A 12,377-nucleotide genomic window follows, 5' to 3' on the forward strand; every position below is an offset into this window, starting at 1 on the left:
GTTAATCCTTCTAATTTCGACTGAGTTCGATAAAGTGATGTAATAAGAGGTGAGGGCACAATATATCACGGATTCCGTGCTAAATCTATATACATTTGTATGTACATTTGTATGTATAAAAATGAACGTTTAATCCTCCATAACATGTATTTATGTATACACTGCTTTTTAAATAATAATAACAGCAAAAATTCATATAATACGAGCATAATATGTACATACATATGTGTGTATATGTATGTATATGTACATATGTGATTTTTTTCATTTGAAAAGCAAGTACATAAGTATATATATACATACATACATATATCTCCAAATACTGCGAGCATATAAATATATAGAATGTATAGTAGGAAGCTTTAAATATAGTATGTACATATGTACATATGTATGTATGTATATGCATCATCCCAAAGTTTTTAAATATGTACTACATTCTAATAGATGCATATTCTCAATCAAATAAAAAGCTTAACGTAGTTTTGTATACATATACATATGTATATAAAAAGGCAGCAATATGCGTACACATACATATAGATAAATATACATACATATGTTCTTATGTACATGCTTAAACACACATGTAAATATCTAGTAACGATTCTACATTTTATTTGTAAATATGTGTTATATCTTTAATGCATCTGCATGAACATATGTGCAAACATACATACATACATATATGCCCTTTAAATATGCGTTCTGCTACAAATCGCTTTGTCATTTTTACAAATACTAATAAACACGCATACACATGTATGGATGAATATTCTACATGGTCGACAGTCTTGTTTTATACAAGCAAAAGGTATATTTGTATTCGAATTCATTCCATTAAACCCTGCACGAAACATGTTCAAACTAACGTACATACATACATATACGTGTGTTCAGAACTTCATATGCATTTATGCATATACCATAATAATTAAATAAAATACTGTGTTGTTTAAAAAGTTTACCGTGGTTAATAGAACACTATTAAATTTCACAAACTACTCAATAATTATTTACATACATATGTATGTTATAAAGATTCCCATATTCTATAAAGTTCAATGAACAGCAGTGGTCAATAAATTTCGTACTGGGTATTCTGGTTCAATACCATGACATGACTACCGTATGATTAATACTAACCATTTACGACGTTGAACAGCTGATTCAGTGCAAAAGCATCGAATAACAACACAACAACGTTTCATAAAGTCACAAAATTGCAGTAGAAACTGTTGATTATCTTATTCGTTTATACGACGAATTGTGGTCGCAACTTTTGTTAGTGATTTTATTTAAAATACAAGTTTTCTTATTTAAAAAAGTGGATTTAAATGTTACAAAATCGGTATAATTTTTTAGAAAACCTTGGTGCTACTTTCATGATTTACAATTAATATCAACAGTTCACTAAAAAATTACGAAGTTCGTTTTACATATAGGCATAAGTGCCTACCTAAATACGAAAGTATGCACACATGCAATATACATATGTATATATGTATGTAATTGTATGTATCTAAATATTTCGGAGTGCATTTTTTTTATACAAAGTTACGTCTGCCGTGTTTATCCAGATTAATCTATAAAAAAATTAAATACTACTAATACATATGTATGTATATATACATAAGTACAAATTTATAAGTAATCAACGGAATAGACATTTTGAACTAATATTATATGTATGTGTCATTTTCATCTGCATTATTTTTTTGTATAAAGGTGTAACTTAATTCAGGTTTATTCGAACTATAAGAACAATAATAGAACAATCTTTCTTAAATACATACATACATATGTACATATACATACATCTACATGCGTGAGTACATTGTATGTATTTAATTATATTTTCTGTCGAAAGAAAAATGTATGAAAATAGTTAATTAATATGACGAAACTAATATTTACTACGCTGTGAATGCATAGCTATATACATATGAACATTTACACACATGCATATGTATATTCATGTAAACGATTGCATATGTACATACGTATGTACATATATATACAAGTGTGTATGTAAGTAGATACATACAAGCATTCTATAATACAGGTACCATGTGTTCAACAGAGTACTAAAAGATAAATTCGAACAATACTATAATGAGTAATAACCCAGTAGAAAAAGGATTATACATAACATGAGCTATTTGAATGGTTGGAGTGTCTAAAATTTCGAATAAAAATCATTCTCATATTGACAAAATAAAACCTATGTCACAGCTCTCCTCAAATATAATGTTTTCCACACGATCCAAATGTACACAAAGATAGGAATTTTCAACAATATACTAGGCTGGTCTACATTTAATAAATAATATATTTTACTGTTTTCCTTCTTCTTTAAACTTCTATAAATGTAATTATTTATTTATGCTTCGAAGTCCATGCAGTATTTTTTACTGTTTTCCTTCTTTTTACATACATTTGTATATATGGTTTGCATATATGTATGTATGTATGTACATAAGTATGTACAGACATGAAAGTATATGAAGCGAATACAAATGTTAATTTTACCTTGACTTATTATGACGTTGTTTATCAGTTCAACTGCAAATATACAACATTCATTATTAAGCAAAATATTATGCGTACATACATAAATACATCCATACATACATATGTATGTATGTACATACATTGTATTATTATAGTAAATATGAATTCATGTCAACATGCCCATACATACGTGTATATACTATATGTGCATACATATATTTATTTGTTTTTATAAAATATAAATTTACTAACAGTTGATATATGTATATGTACATATGTCGGTAAATACTTAAACAGACCTAGACTTTTATGCACATGTATATGTTCGTAGTATATGCATACATTCACATACATATGCAACTACATATGTACATATACATATGTATGTGTAATCTATATCAATATCTACAGTGTGTGAAATAAAAATATATAATGTGAAATCTTGAATCTAAGCACATATACATACGTACATGCATATAATATTTACTAATATGTATCCACGCCATAAAAAACACTGCCAATCATAAGCGTGCATTTAACAGTTTAAAATCCACAAAACTATAATTAAACGCTCCTTAAACAGTTGATTTTAAATTTGAATAAAAAACTATAATTCGTTGAGCATGTGATATTGAAGATTAAAATTTTGACAAAATGGATGGTTTTAACTTTCAAGCTTTTATGAAATCCGACATGATCTCTCCTAGTAAGTCTCAGGAATTCGAGTATAATGATGGGCATTTGAAATCTGATGAATTGATTTTTGGTTCGCAGCGAGTCAATTTGAATTCCAGCACACCTTATTCAGATGCAACCCAGGTAAGTGTGTATAAACGGGCAATTATACTATATGCGTATGTACATATATCGGAAGACATTATAATATAAGCAGGAGTACCGAATTTAATATATTTGAAGGTCTCTAAATTCATCAGTTGATTAAAATTTAGTACAGTTTGGATAACACGAAGAATTCCAAAGGAACAAAATATCACACAAACTAATTTTAATAAATAATAACTACGTCTATGTAATTGTAAGTTTAAGAACAATAAGTTAATAAATATCATAATATGTACATAGTATATACATATACCTAAGTGTATTTATGTGTTAATTTACGGAGAATTGTAGAATACTAACAATGAAATTATTGAATTTACTGTGAACAGATTGACATTATAAAAAGTTTTTTAAACATTTTTCTGATGAAATAAATTAAAAACAAGAAAAAATTTTAATTTTGGCTGCACCGAAGCTAATATACCTTTCACAGGTGCATTTCTTTTAGTAACTATGTGTTTAAGTAAATCTAAAGGTTTTCATCCAAGGGAAAACATTTTACTAGTTCTTTTTAGCCAGGTTGTTTGCTAGAAGCATTAAGGTTATTTAATAAAGAAAATGGATCTTTTTGTCGTTTATAGTTATTTGAAATTTTAAGCAGATTTATTATTAACATAAACTTAATGAAAAAAACTGAAAAGCATTTAACTCCGATCGTTCAGTTTGTATGGAATCTATATGCTATAGTAATCCAATCTGAACAAATTTTTCGGAGATTACATTGTTAGAACATAATCTATACCAAATTCCGTGAATATATCTTGTCAAATTTGAAAGTTTTCCATATAAGAACTTGATTCCGATCGTTCAGTTTGTACAGCTGATATATGCTACAACAAGCCGATCTGAACAATTTCTTCCGATATTACATTATTATCTTAGAAAATAACCTGTGCCAACTTTTGTGAAGATACATTTTCAAATGTGAAAGTTTTCCATACCAAAACTTGATTCCGATCGTTCAGTTTGTATGGCAGCTATATGTCATAGTGGTCCGATATCGGCAGTTCCGACAAATGAGCAGCTTCTTGAAGAGAAAATGACGTTTGCAAAATTTCAAAACGATATCTTAAAACTAGTTGGTATATATACAGAATAAATCGACTCAGCTCAACACACTGATTATTTAAACATATACTTTGTAGGTTCTCCGACGCTTCCTTCTGGGTGTTACGAACTTAGTGGGAGACTTAATATGTATACCCTGTTCATGGTATAATTATTCCTGACTGTCAGTAACCATTTCATAACGCTAAATAATCTTTCCTTGCTATTTATCTACAGATTCTTATTTATGACGTACAATGGACTGACTAAAACAGTGGTATACATACATACATATTTGTTGCGGATTTTTTTGTGGCATGTACTATGTTTCAAATGTACCGTAACCAAAAAGAAACTTGAAGTAAGAAAAAACTAAAGCCTTTGTTTTTTCCGATGATTAAATCATATAATTTAATTAACAATTCCGAAACATGTCCTGGGTGCACTGGGTGAATAGAGAAACACAATCAAGAATACAAACTAGCATTCCTACTCATCATTAACTTTAGCTGTTTGCCATAAGTACATACTTTCTATATAGAAATAAAAGCTTACAAGCTTTCTATCGAGGCCACTGAACTTCAAAAAAGCACGCCATACAAATGTGTGTATATAGACATTGCAGTTGTATAAACTTTCAACACACCTAAAGTTCACATCGTGAATTCATTGAACTGAATAACAAACTCGAAGGAGGATGCTATTTCCCTTAGAAGTATTAAAGGACGACTCATTAAGCTTAGTATTGCTTTTATGGGTTTAGCTTTACATTTAACCACCTAAATTATTTAGTCTAACTAAGAGGGTACATAAGCTTCAAGGAATGGGAGAGTAAATTAACAGTTTAAGTAAAAAAAATATAATGGAAAATATATGAGATATTTTTGTGTTTGGTTCATTTATATGCACACTATTTATGTACATAGGTATATGTAAAACATCCAGAAACAAAAATTCAACAATTCATAGTACAAACTTGATACACACATATGTATGTAACTTAAATTTAAAAAAATAAATTTAAAAAAGTATTTCAAAATATAATTAAATCGCGTGCATAAAGTGCTAGTTTCAAAGGCCATGGTTTTCACATATGTAATGTATATAAATGATGAGAATGACAAGATGAGCTGAATTCTGTAAATATTGAAATATATTGATGAAATGAAGTGTTGTTATTGCAGATGAAGTCCATTACCATCACACAAGTTAATTCTCAGATGAGCCACAATTTGAGCAAATTTGATACAAAAATTTATGGAAGAAGGTCATCTGAGAATTAACTTATGTGGTTACTAATATTATATTTATGATGCGATATGAAATTGTGTAATAACCACCTCTATAAGATATTTTTAGGCGGTATTTTCGTGTTAAGACTGCTCCATGGCATAAAAATTAATCAAATATAAACCCCATAAAACTTATATAAGGCGTTTCAAACTTCCGTTTATTTATCGGCAACGTGAATAATCTTAGAAAATATATGCACATTTCTTGGCTGGATTGATTAGTTTAATTGCGCGGAAACACATTCTTGAGCATACTTTAATTAAATTGCAATAGCATGTTATATGCAATCCGTCATGATCTTGCCCTAGTCTTAAAATATTCACCTAATATATTGCTTTCTGGTTAAGTCTATAACACATACATACGTATAATAAGTTACTAGAAATTAGCGAAATAAGTATGTAATATACCCATGTATGCATACTACTATGATGAATATAGTGTTTTGTTTTTATTAAATTGATGCCAGCATTGATCTTGATCATAAAAAGTATAGTAATGAAACTAATACCATGTTCAGACCGACACTTAATCACACGATTTCGGCTGTTGAATGGATTATCCCACTAATCTTAAAAATTTATCAAGATTTCGCCATACAAAAATGACAGTTCCAAATCACTTCATTGAAATGATTTGAAACTGATCCACGCTAAATCTCTCTGTGCGACTCTGATTTTGCGCAATCTACTTGTCAGCACTGGAAATCTGTTACATTATCACAGCTGATTTAGACACTACAAAGGGAAAAAAATGTAAACAAACAAATTTTTTTTAAGCAATGAGTCTAATTTCATCTGAAAATCGACTTAACAAATGAAAAAATGCAGCCATTATTTCTATTATATAGAAAATATTAAAAAAAAACCGTCTTTTTATTTCAAAATACTATATGACAATCTTTTCTTTTGATAAATATTAAGCGATGTGAATTCTTTAAAGACAATAAAAGCTGTTTTTTGATCTTTCTAACGGCAGTGAGAACACTATTGGGTTATGAAATGCTTAAATATAATCTAATCTTTTAAATTTTCTGTCTGAACATGGTATAAGCGAGTCTTTTAAAACTTTTTACAATTTTAAGTAGAATTGTAATCAAAGTTCAGTTATAAAGTTTTGCCTTTCAGGCTTGCAAATAGCGATTATACAATCGACCTGAACAATTTGACCTAAAACACAGAAATTTAAATCATCGGCTGGTTTTGCTCTGCACCGATATATGATAGATATGATAGAACAGATTAGTGTAACTAAAAACTTTTTAATAAAAGAAAGAAATTCAGCAAAATATTTTAATTTTTACTTTATATAATTTTAAATAAATACTCTTATGAATTGATGTAAATATTAAACGATGTAATGTGATTACCATGTTTCCGCTATAGTCTCTTATTTCATATATTATTTTAAAATTACAAAAAGCGAATCATTTTTTTTCAACTTGTAGATTAGATGGAAAAGTGAAAAAAAACTTCTCGCACAATTTAGTAACTCCGTCGTTATTATAACTTTTTCACTTGCAACTTCAAATAAAGAAACTATTATTGTTTTTCGTTTCATTAATGTTTTCATATTTTTTGCAATTTGTGATGTCACATCATGATACAATCAAAAAAAACAGTTATAAAAATAACTTAATCTCTAATTCTACCATTCTTAATGAATAGTATTTTTCGTTCGAGGAGTATGGTTTCAGCAATTTCTTGATTTTAGATATCTCACTCAGTCACACTCTCTGCTTTACCCGTATGTACAAGAATACTACTTATTTTGATAGATTTTCAGATTTTTTTAAATTTAAAATGAAGTTTATAAACAGATATAATCTCCCAAAATACAAATTTTGTCCGTTTTTAATAAAAATTATATGTACAAAATTGTTTTTCTCTATAACTTGTGTTCTGCTTGTAGCACAGCAAACATTTTTGATATTCATATTTTCTTGAAATTTTTTGTTTTAGCACCATTTAACAGTACCGTAAGTAAGTCACAACTTACGAATAACATATTTATATTGTGAGCGTCAAAAATGAGTAACTAGCAATTCTTTCAATATTAAAGTGTTTATTAAAACGCAGTCTTTAATACAATAAAAAAGTGTTATTATACAAGATCTGTCGCAAAAGAAACAGGACTGTTAAAAAAACAACAAAAAATTAATATTTTTCAAAAGTTATATTTTTTATTCAAAGTAGTTTCCTTGTGCTTCGCTACAGCATTTCTTCAATTAGCATTTCAAATGAGTGTTTAAGGTCATTTTTCGGAATGTTCTTGAGAATATCGGTCGTCGCCTTCTGGATAGCTGAAATGTCCGAAACCAGTGCCCTTTCATGGGCAAATGAAGTTTTCCAAATAGGTAAAAATCACAGGGTGCCAGATCAGGTGAGTAGGGTGAGTGATTAATAGTTAATATGGAGTTTTTTGTCAAAAAATCTGTGACAAGCGTCGACCGATGACACGGCGCATTATCGTGCAACAGGTGCCAGGACCCTGCCTCACGGTATTGTGGTCGAGCACGACGAATGCGTGACAAAAGATGCTTCATAATACAAAGGTAAAACACAGCATTAATCTTTTGGCCAAGTGGGACGAACTCTCGGTGTACAATACACTCGGAATCGTAAAAACAAATCAGCATTGTCTTTATTTTTGACTTCTGAAGACGACCGACTTCTGATCGTCACAGAGGTCCTCACGACCTTCTTGGAATCGCTTAAATCACTCATGCACATTACTACGGGATAGGCACTGATCACCATAAACTTTTTTCATCATTTGAAATGTTTCAGTAAACGTTTTCCCAAGTTTAAAACAAAATTTAATATTTGATCTTTGCATTTTACGACCGATGACCAAAAGCTGCTGTCACTTTTTGACCGATAACTTCGATTGTAGTTATCCAATTGTCTTGAAATTTTTACGAAATATCAACAAGAGATCAAACATTTTATTTTATTTCATATACCCACCAATAGGTGGCGCCACCAGAAACAGTTATATTTAAAAAGTTCTGTTTCTTTTGCGACAGAGATTGTAGAATTCAAGGCTTATATTGTATTTTAAGAGTCTAACTTAGTATTAATAATAAACAAAAACTAAACACTCACAAAATAATACACTTAAGAAAAAAATACTTCCGTTTTTTCGAGACAAAAAAAGTAAACAGCGTTCTGTCAAGTTAAAATCTATAAGCTGGATTAATATTCATTTTAGTATTTTGTTTGCTTTCTTTTGGACTTCAGGACCTTACTAATCTTCTAGGCATGGATTCTGTAACATTTTTTTGTAATCTATGGAGAGATTTTGCATTCCATTCTTTAATCAAGGTTTTTTTGAGAATTTCCTCTGCTTGATTTTTCGGTCAAGGTCTGGGAACTGCGGAGGGTTAACCAAACTTTTTGGTGTTCGATATAACAGCCACTCAGTAACAAGTTTAGACTTGTGTTTAGGCTCCACCGTGCTTTACGGTGTTGGTAACACACTTTTCATCAAAGGCTTTATTTTTTGATCGTTAAATTTTAGGAGTTTTTTCGATTCAAATATTTCGAATTTGCAACCTTGACCATATACGAAATGTTTTCCCTTACATATATTGGGTTTGTATGGTCCATGCAAACCGCTCAAAAAAAAAGACGACAAAAATAGATCACAATTACTGAATTTCTAGATTAGAAGGGTGGATTGATTAAAGGATAGAATCAATCTGACATGAAAGTTGGCCAAATTTATGTTTCTGTAATGAGACTTGGGAACACAACAACAATTTTCTGAAAAATTCTGATCCCTATCCGCGCCATAAACCAATAGTCATATCTGTTTCAAGCGGTTCTGGGTTTAGATGTGACTAAACAACGTTTGTACCAAATAATAAGAAAAGATGTATGCCTTAAGTATGAAAATCGAGTTCCTAAGTCATGTCTAAAGCAACGCCATAAAAATGCAAATTGTATTTTATGGAATATATAAATTTTGAAATGAAGAATTCGAAATTAAATTTGGACGGAAAGGCAAGCTCAAAATATGCTTTGAAGAAAAAGGTGGAGTGGCTTACCTTAAGTCTAGATTTGAATCTGATCGACGGTCTGTGGGGAATTTTTTCAGGGAAATTTATGCATCTTTCAAGCAATATGACAGCCTTAAGCTATTAAAATATGCAATTTTGGCCGAATGCCTCATCGTAACAAATTGGTGAAAATACATAAGGGTTTCACAATCCCTTATTAAAAATTAAGTAATTAATTAAATTCGACACTATTGATTTATAAGTAAAAAGATATGTACTTATTGAAATAATTTTTTGCACATACATACGTATATTGTAAGTATTTTATATTGTTTTATCTGATAATCGGATGATCATTTAAAATTCATCATTTAATTCATTTGTGATATTTTATATTAGAGATGTGCATATACATACATACATATGTATTATATATTACAACTTTTTTTCATTTTCAGACGAAGAAACATTATCCTGGTCATATAAAAAGGCCAATGAATGCATTTATGGTATGGAGTCAAATGGAAAGACGAAAAATATGTGAAAAGACGCCTGATCTACATAACGCCGAAATATCTAAAGAGCTTGGTAGGCGTTGGCAATTATTGGATAAAGAAGAAAAGCAGCCTTATATAATTGAAGCCGAAAATTTGCGCAAACTGCATATGATAGAATATCCTGATTATAAATATAGACCTCAGAAAAAACAGTCACGATTTTTTACTTCAAGACATAGTAATGAAAAATCATATCGCGGTGCAAAATGTCATGAAATTGTAAAGAAAGCATTAATACCTCAGTCGTCTTTTTCTGAGCAAAAGAGTAAACAAGGTATAATTAGTGGCAGTACAGATGGAATTCAACGGTGTAATCGAAGCTCGAAAAAAACTACTTCCAAGGCCGTCTCTACTAACCAAAAAAAAATAATTAAAATGAAAGAAACGTCTCCTATATTTAAATCTGCAGATATATGCAAAGGAGAAGATCCCATTAATTACTTACCACATAATTCAAATGATAGAAACTCTTACAGTGATACAAATATCTGTGATATTAACTCAGGGATTGTTGATAATATACCTAGTTTAGATCCTATTGAGCCGTCCGACTTTAATCATTTGAAAAGTGGCCCAGAATTTCCACTTGAAGATGTTTTAAAACTAATAAACTCTGAAAACTTTTTGGACCAGCAATTTGAGCTTCATAACCCCAGAATCGAGTTTTCACATGAAAGCGCACTTAATTCTGAACAAATAAATGTAAACGATGTTTCTCCGATCTCATGTTTCCGCAAAGAGGACAACATAGTAAATGATGCTAATTTACATCTTGCCAGTCATCACTCTCACCAAATGCAATATCCATATGAAACAGTGAAACTTCCCGTTTTTAATTCCTTACTATCTTCGCGTGATGACAACAAGCATCTGAGTATTATCAACTCTTCAACTGACGATTCAAACTGTGGCATTATAAATCAATCCTTATATTGTACTGACGAATGCGAATCTGATAATCATGACGCAACGATGCAACAACAAACCGTAACAATGAATATTGAGATTCATAACAGTAATCGGTTATGTAGAACAGACCGAAATAATGGACTTATTGTTGGAGATGACGTATGTGCAATATCAATTCCATGTACCAGCGTCGATAGCGATTGCAGTATTTTAACATCGCCGCATTCGCCACAAATAAGATTAAATAACGCTAGTACAAATGTAATAGTGGATACAAGTTTTGCCAATATTTCTCCACTATCAATTACTAACTGTAATCATGACATTCATTCTGAAAATCTTAATTCATCGAACTATACATTTTATGATACCAATGGAGCTCTTCTTGCTTTTACCTATGATGACCTCCCACCGGAATCTTCAGGCAGCCATTTGGAGTTTAGCAATAGATATGAGTTTTCTAGTCTTTAAAATAGGACAAATTCATTATTAATATAGTGGTACAGACATATGTATATATTTACATAAATTGAATTAAACATTGTATAATAACCTTTAAATGCATAAAAAAGTAATATGAAACTCTTAACAACAATTTAATGCATATATCAAATTTAGGTTTAAGCACGTCACATGAAATTATACAAATTGTATTCATTTTTTTTATTTTAAATCGATTTCCATAATGCTTCTTCAATACACGTAAATCCTTATGTGTTGTCAGTTCAGGAACCTCCAATAATTATTAAAAATTAAATTTTAAAATAATCACAAAAATATATAAAAATATTTGCAAGTACATATATGTATTAAAAATTTCGATATATTATAATATTTTACTACTACATAATTGGTATTTGTGAGATGAAACTATTTCAGGGGCATATGTGCTTTTCAAGCATTTTAAGATTGAAATGTAATATTACTTTTAGTGGTTTGTAAAAATTAAACAAAAAACAATTATATCTACCTTACAATAAAAATATTTTTTTATTACATATATAATATATATATATATATACAAGCAGAGAAATTGCATTTTGAATGTGAGACAATCAACTTGGATTTATAGGTATTTATGATAAATATGTATAAGTGCATACGTTTAAAAATATACATTTTTAGTTTGATTTTAAATTTATTAATATACATATGTATATATATTTTCAAAAATTAGGTAAAAACATTGTCTGAGTATCAAAAGATTCCAT

The 12,377-nt window shown here is 29.6% G+C and overlaps 1 protein-coding gene across 4 annotated transcripts; it reads left to right on the forward strand.

The window, feature by feature from the left end:
• The first annotated feature begins 1,189 nt into the window (after nt 1-1,189).
• Nucleotides 1,190-12,148, forward strand: LOC120771401 (putative transcription factor SOX-14). 4 transcript variants are annotated; one of them, XM_040099372.1, is made up of 3 exons: nt 1,190-1,284; nt 3,043-3,333; nt 10,159-12,148. In XM_040099372.1, exons 2-3 carry the CDS (start codon nt 3,169-3,171, stop codon nt 11,635-11,637), a joined length of 1,644 nt encoding a protein of 547 aa, XP_039955306.1. In that variant the 5' UTR covers nt 1,190-1,284; nt 3,043-3,168; the 3' UTR covers nt 11,638-12,148. The 4 variants fall into 4 exon arrangements, with proteins under 4 accessions (XP_039955306.1, XP_039955303.1, XP_039955305.1 ...); XM_040099369.1 differs by lacking the exon at nt 1,190-1,284 and adding an exon at nt 1,360-1,471; XM_040099371.1 differs by lacking the exon at nt 1,190-1,284 and adding an exon at nt 1,360-1,471 and having other exon boundaries at nt 3,057-3,333.
• The last annotated feature ends 229 nt before the right edge of the window (nt 12,149-12,377 follow it).

This window comes from Bactrocera tryoni, chromosome 3, assembly GCF_016617805.1.
Source record: "Bactrocera tryoni isolate S06 chromosome 3, CSIRO_BtryS06_freeze2, whole genome shotgun sequence".
Taxonomy (NCBI): Eukaryota; Metazoa; Arthropoda; class Insecta; order Diptera; family Tephritidae; genus Bactrocera; species Bactrocera tryoni.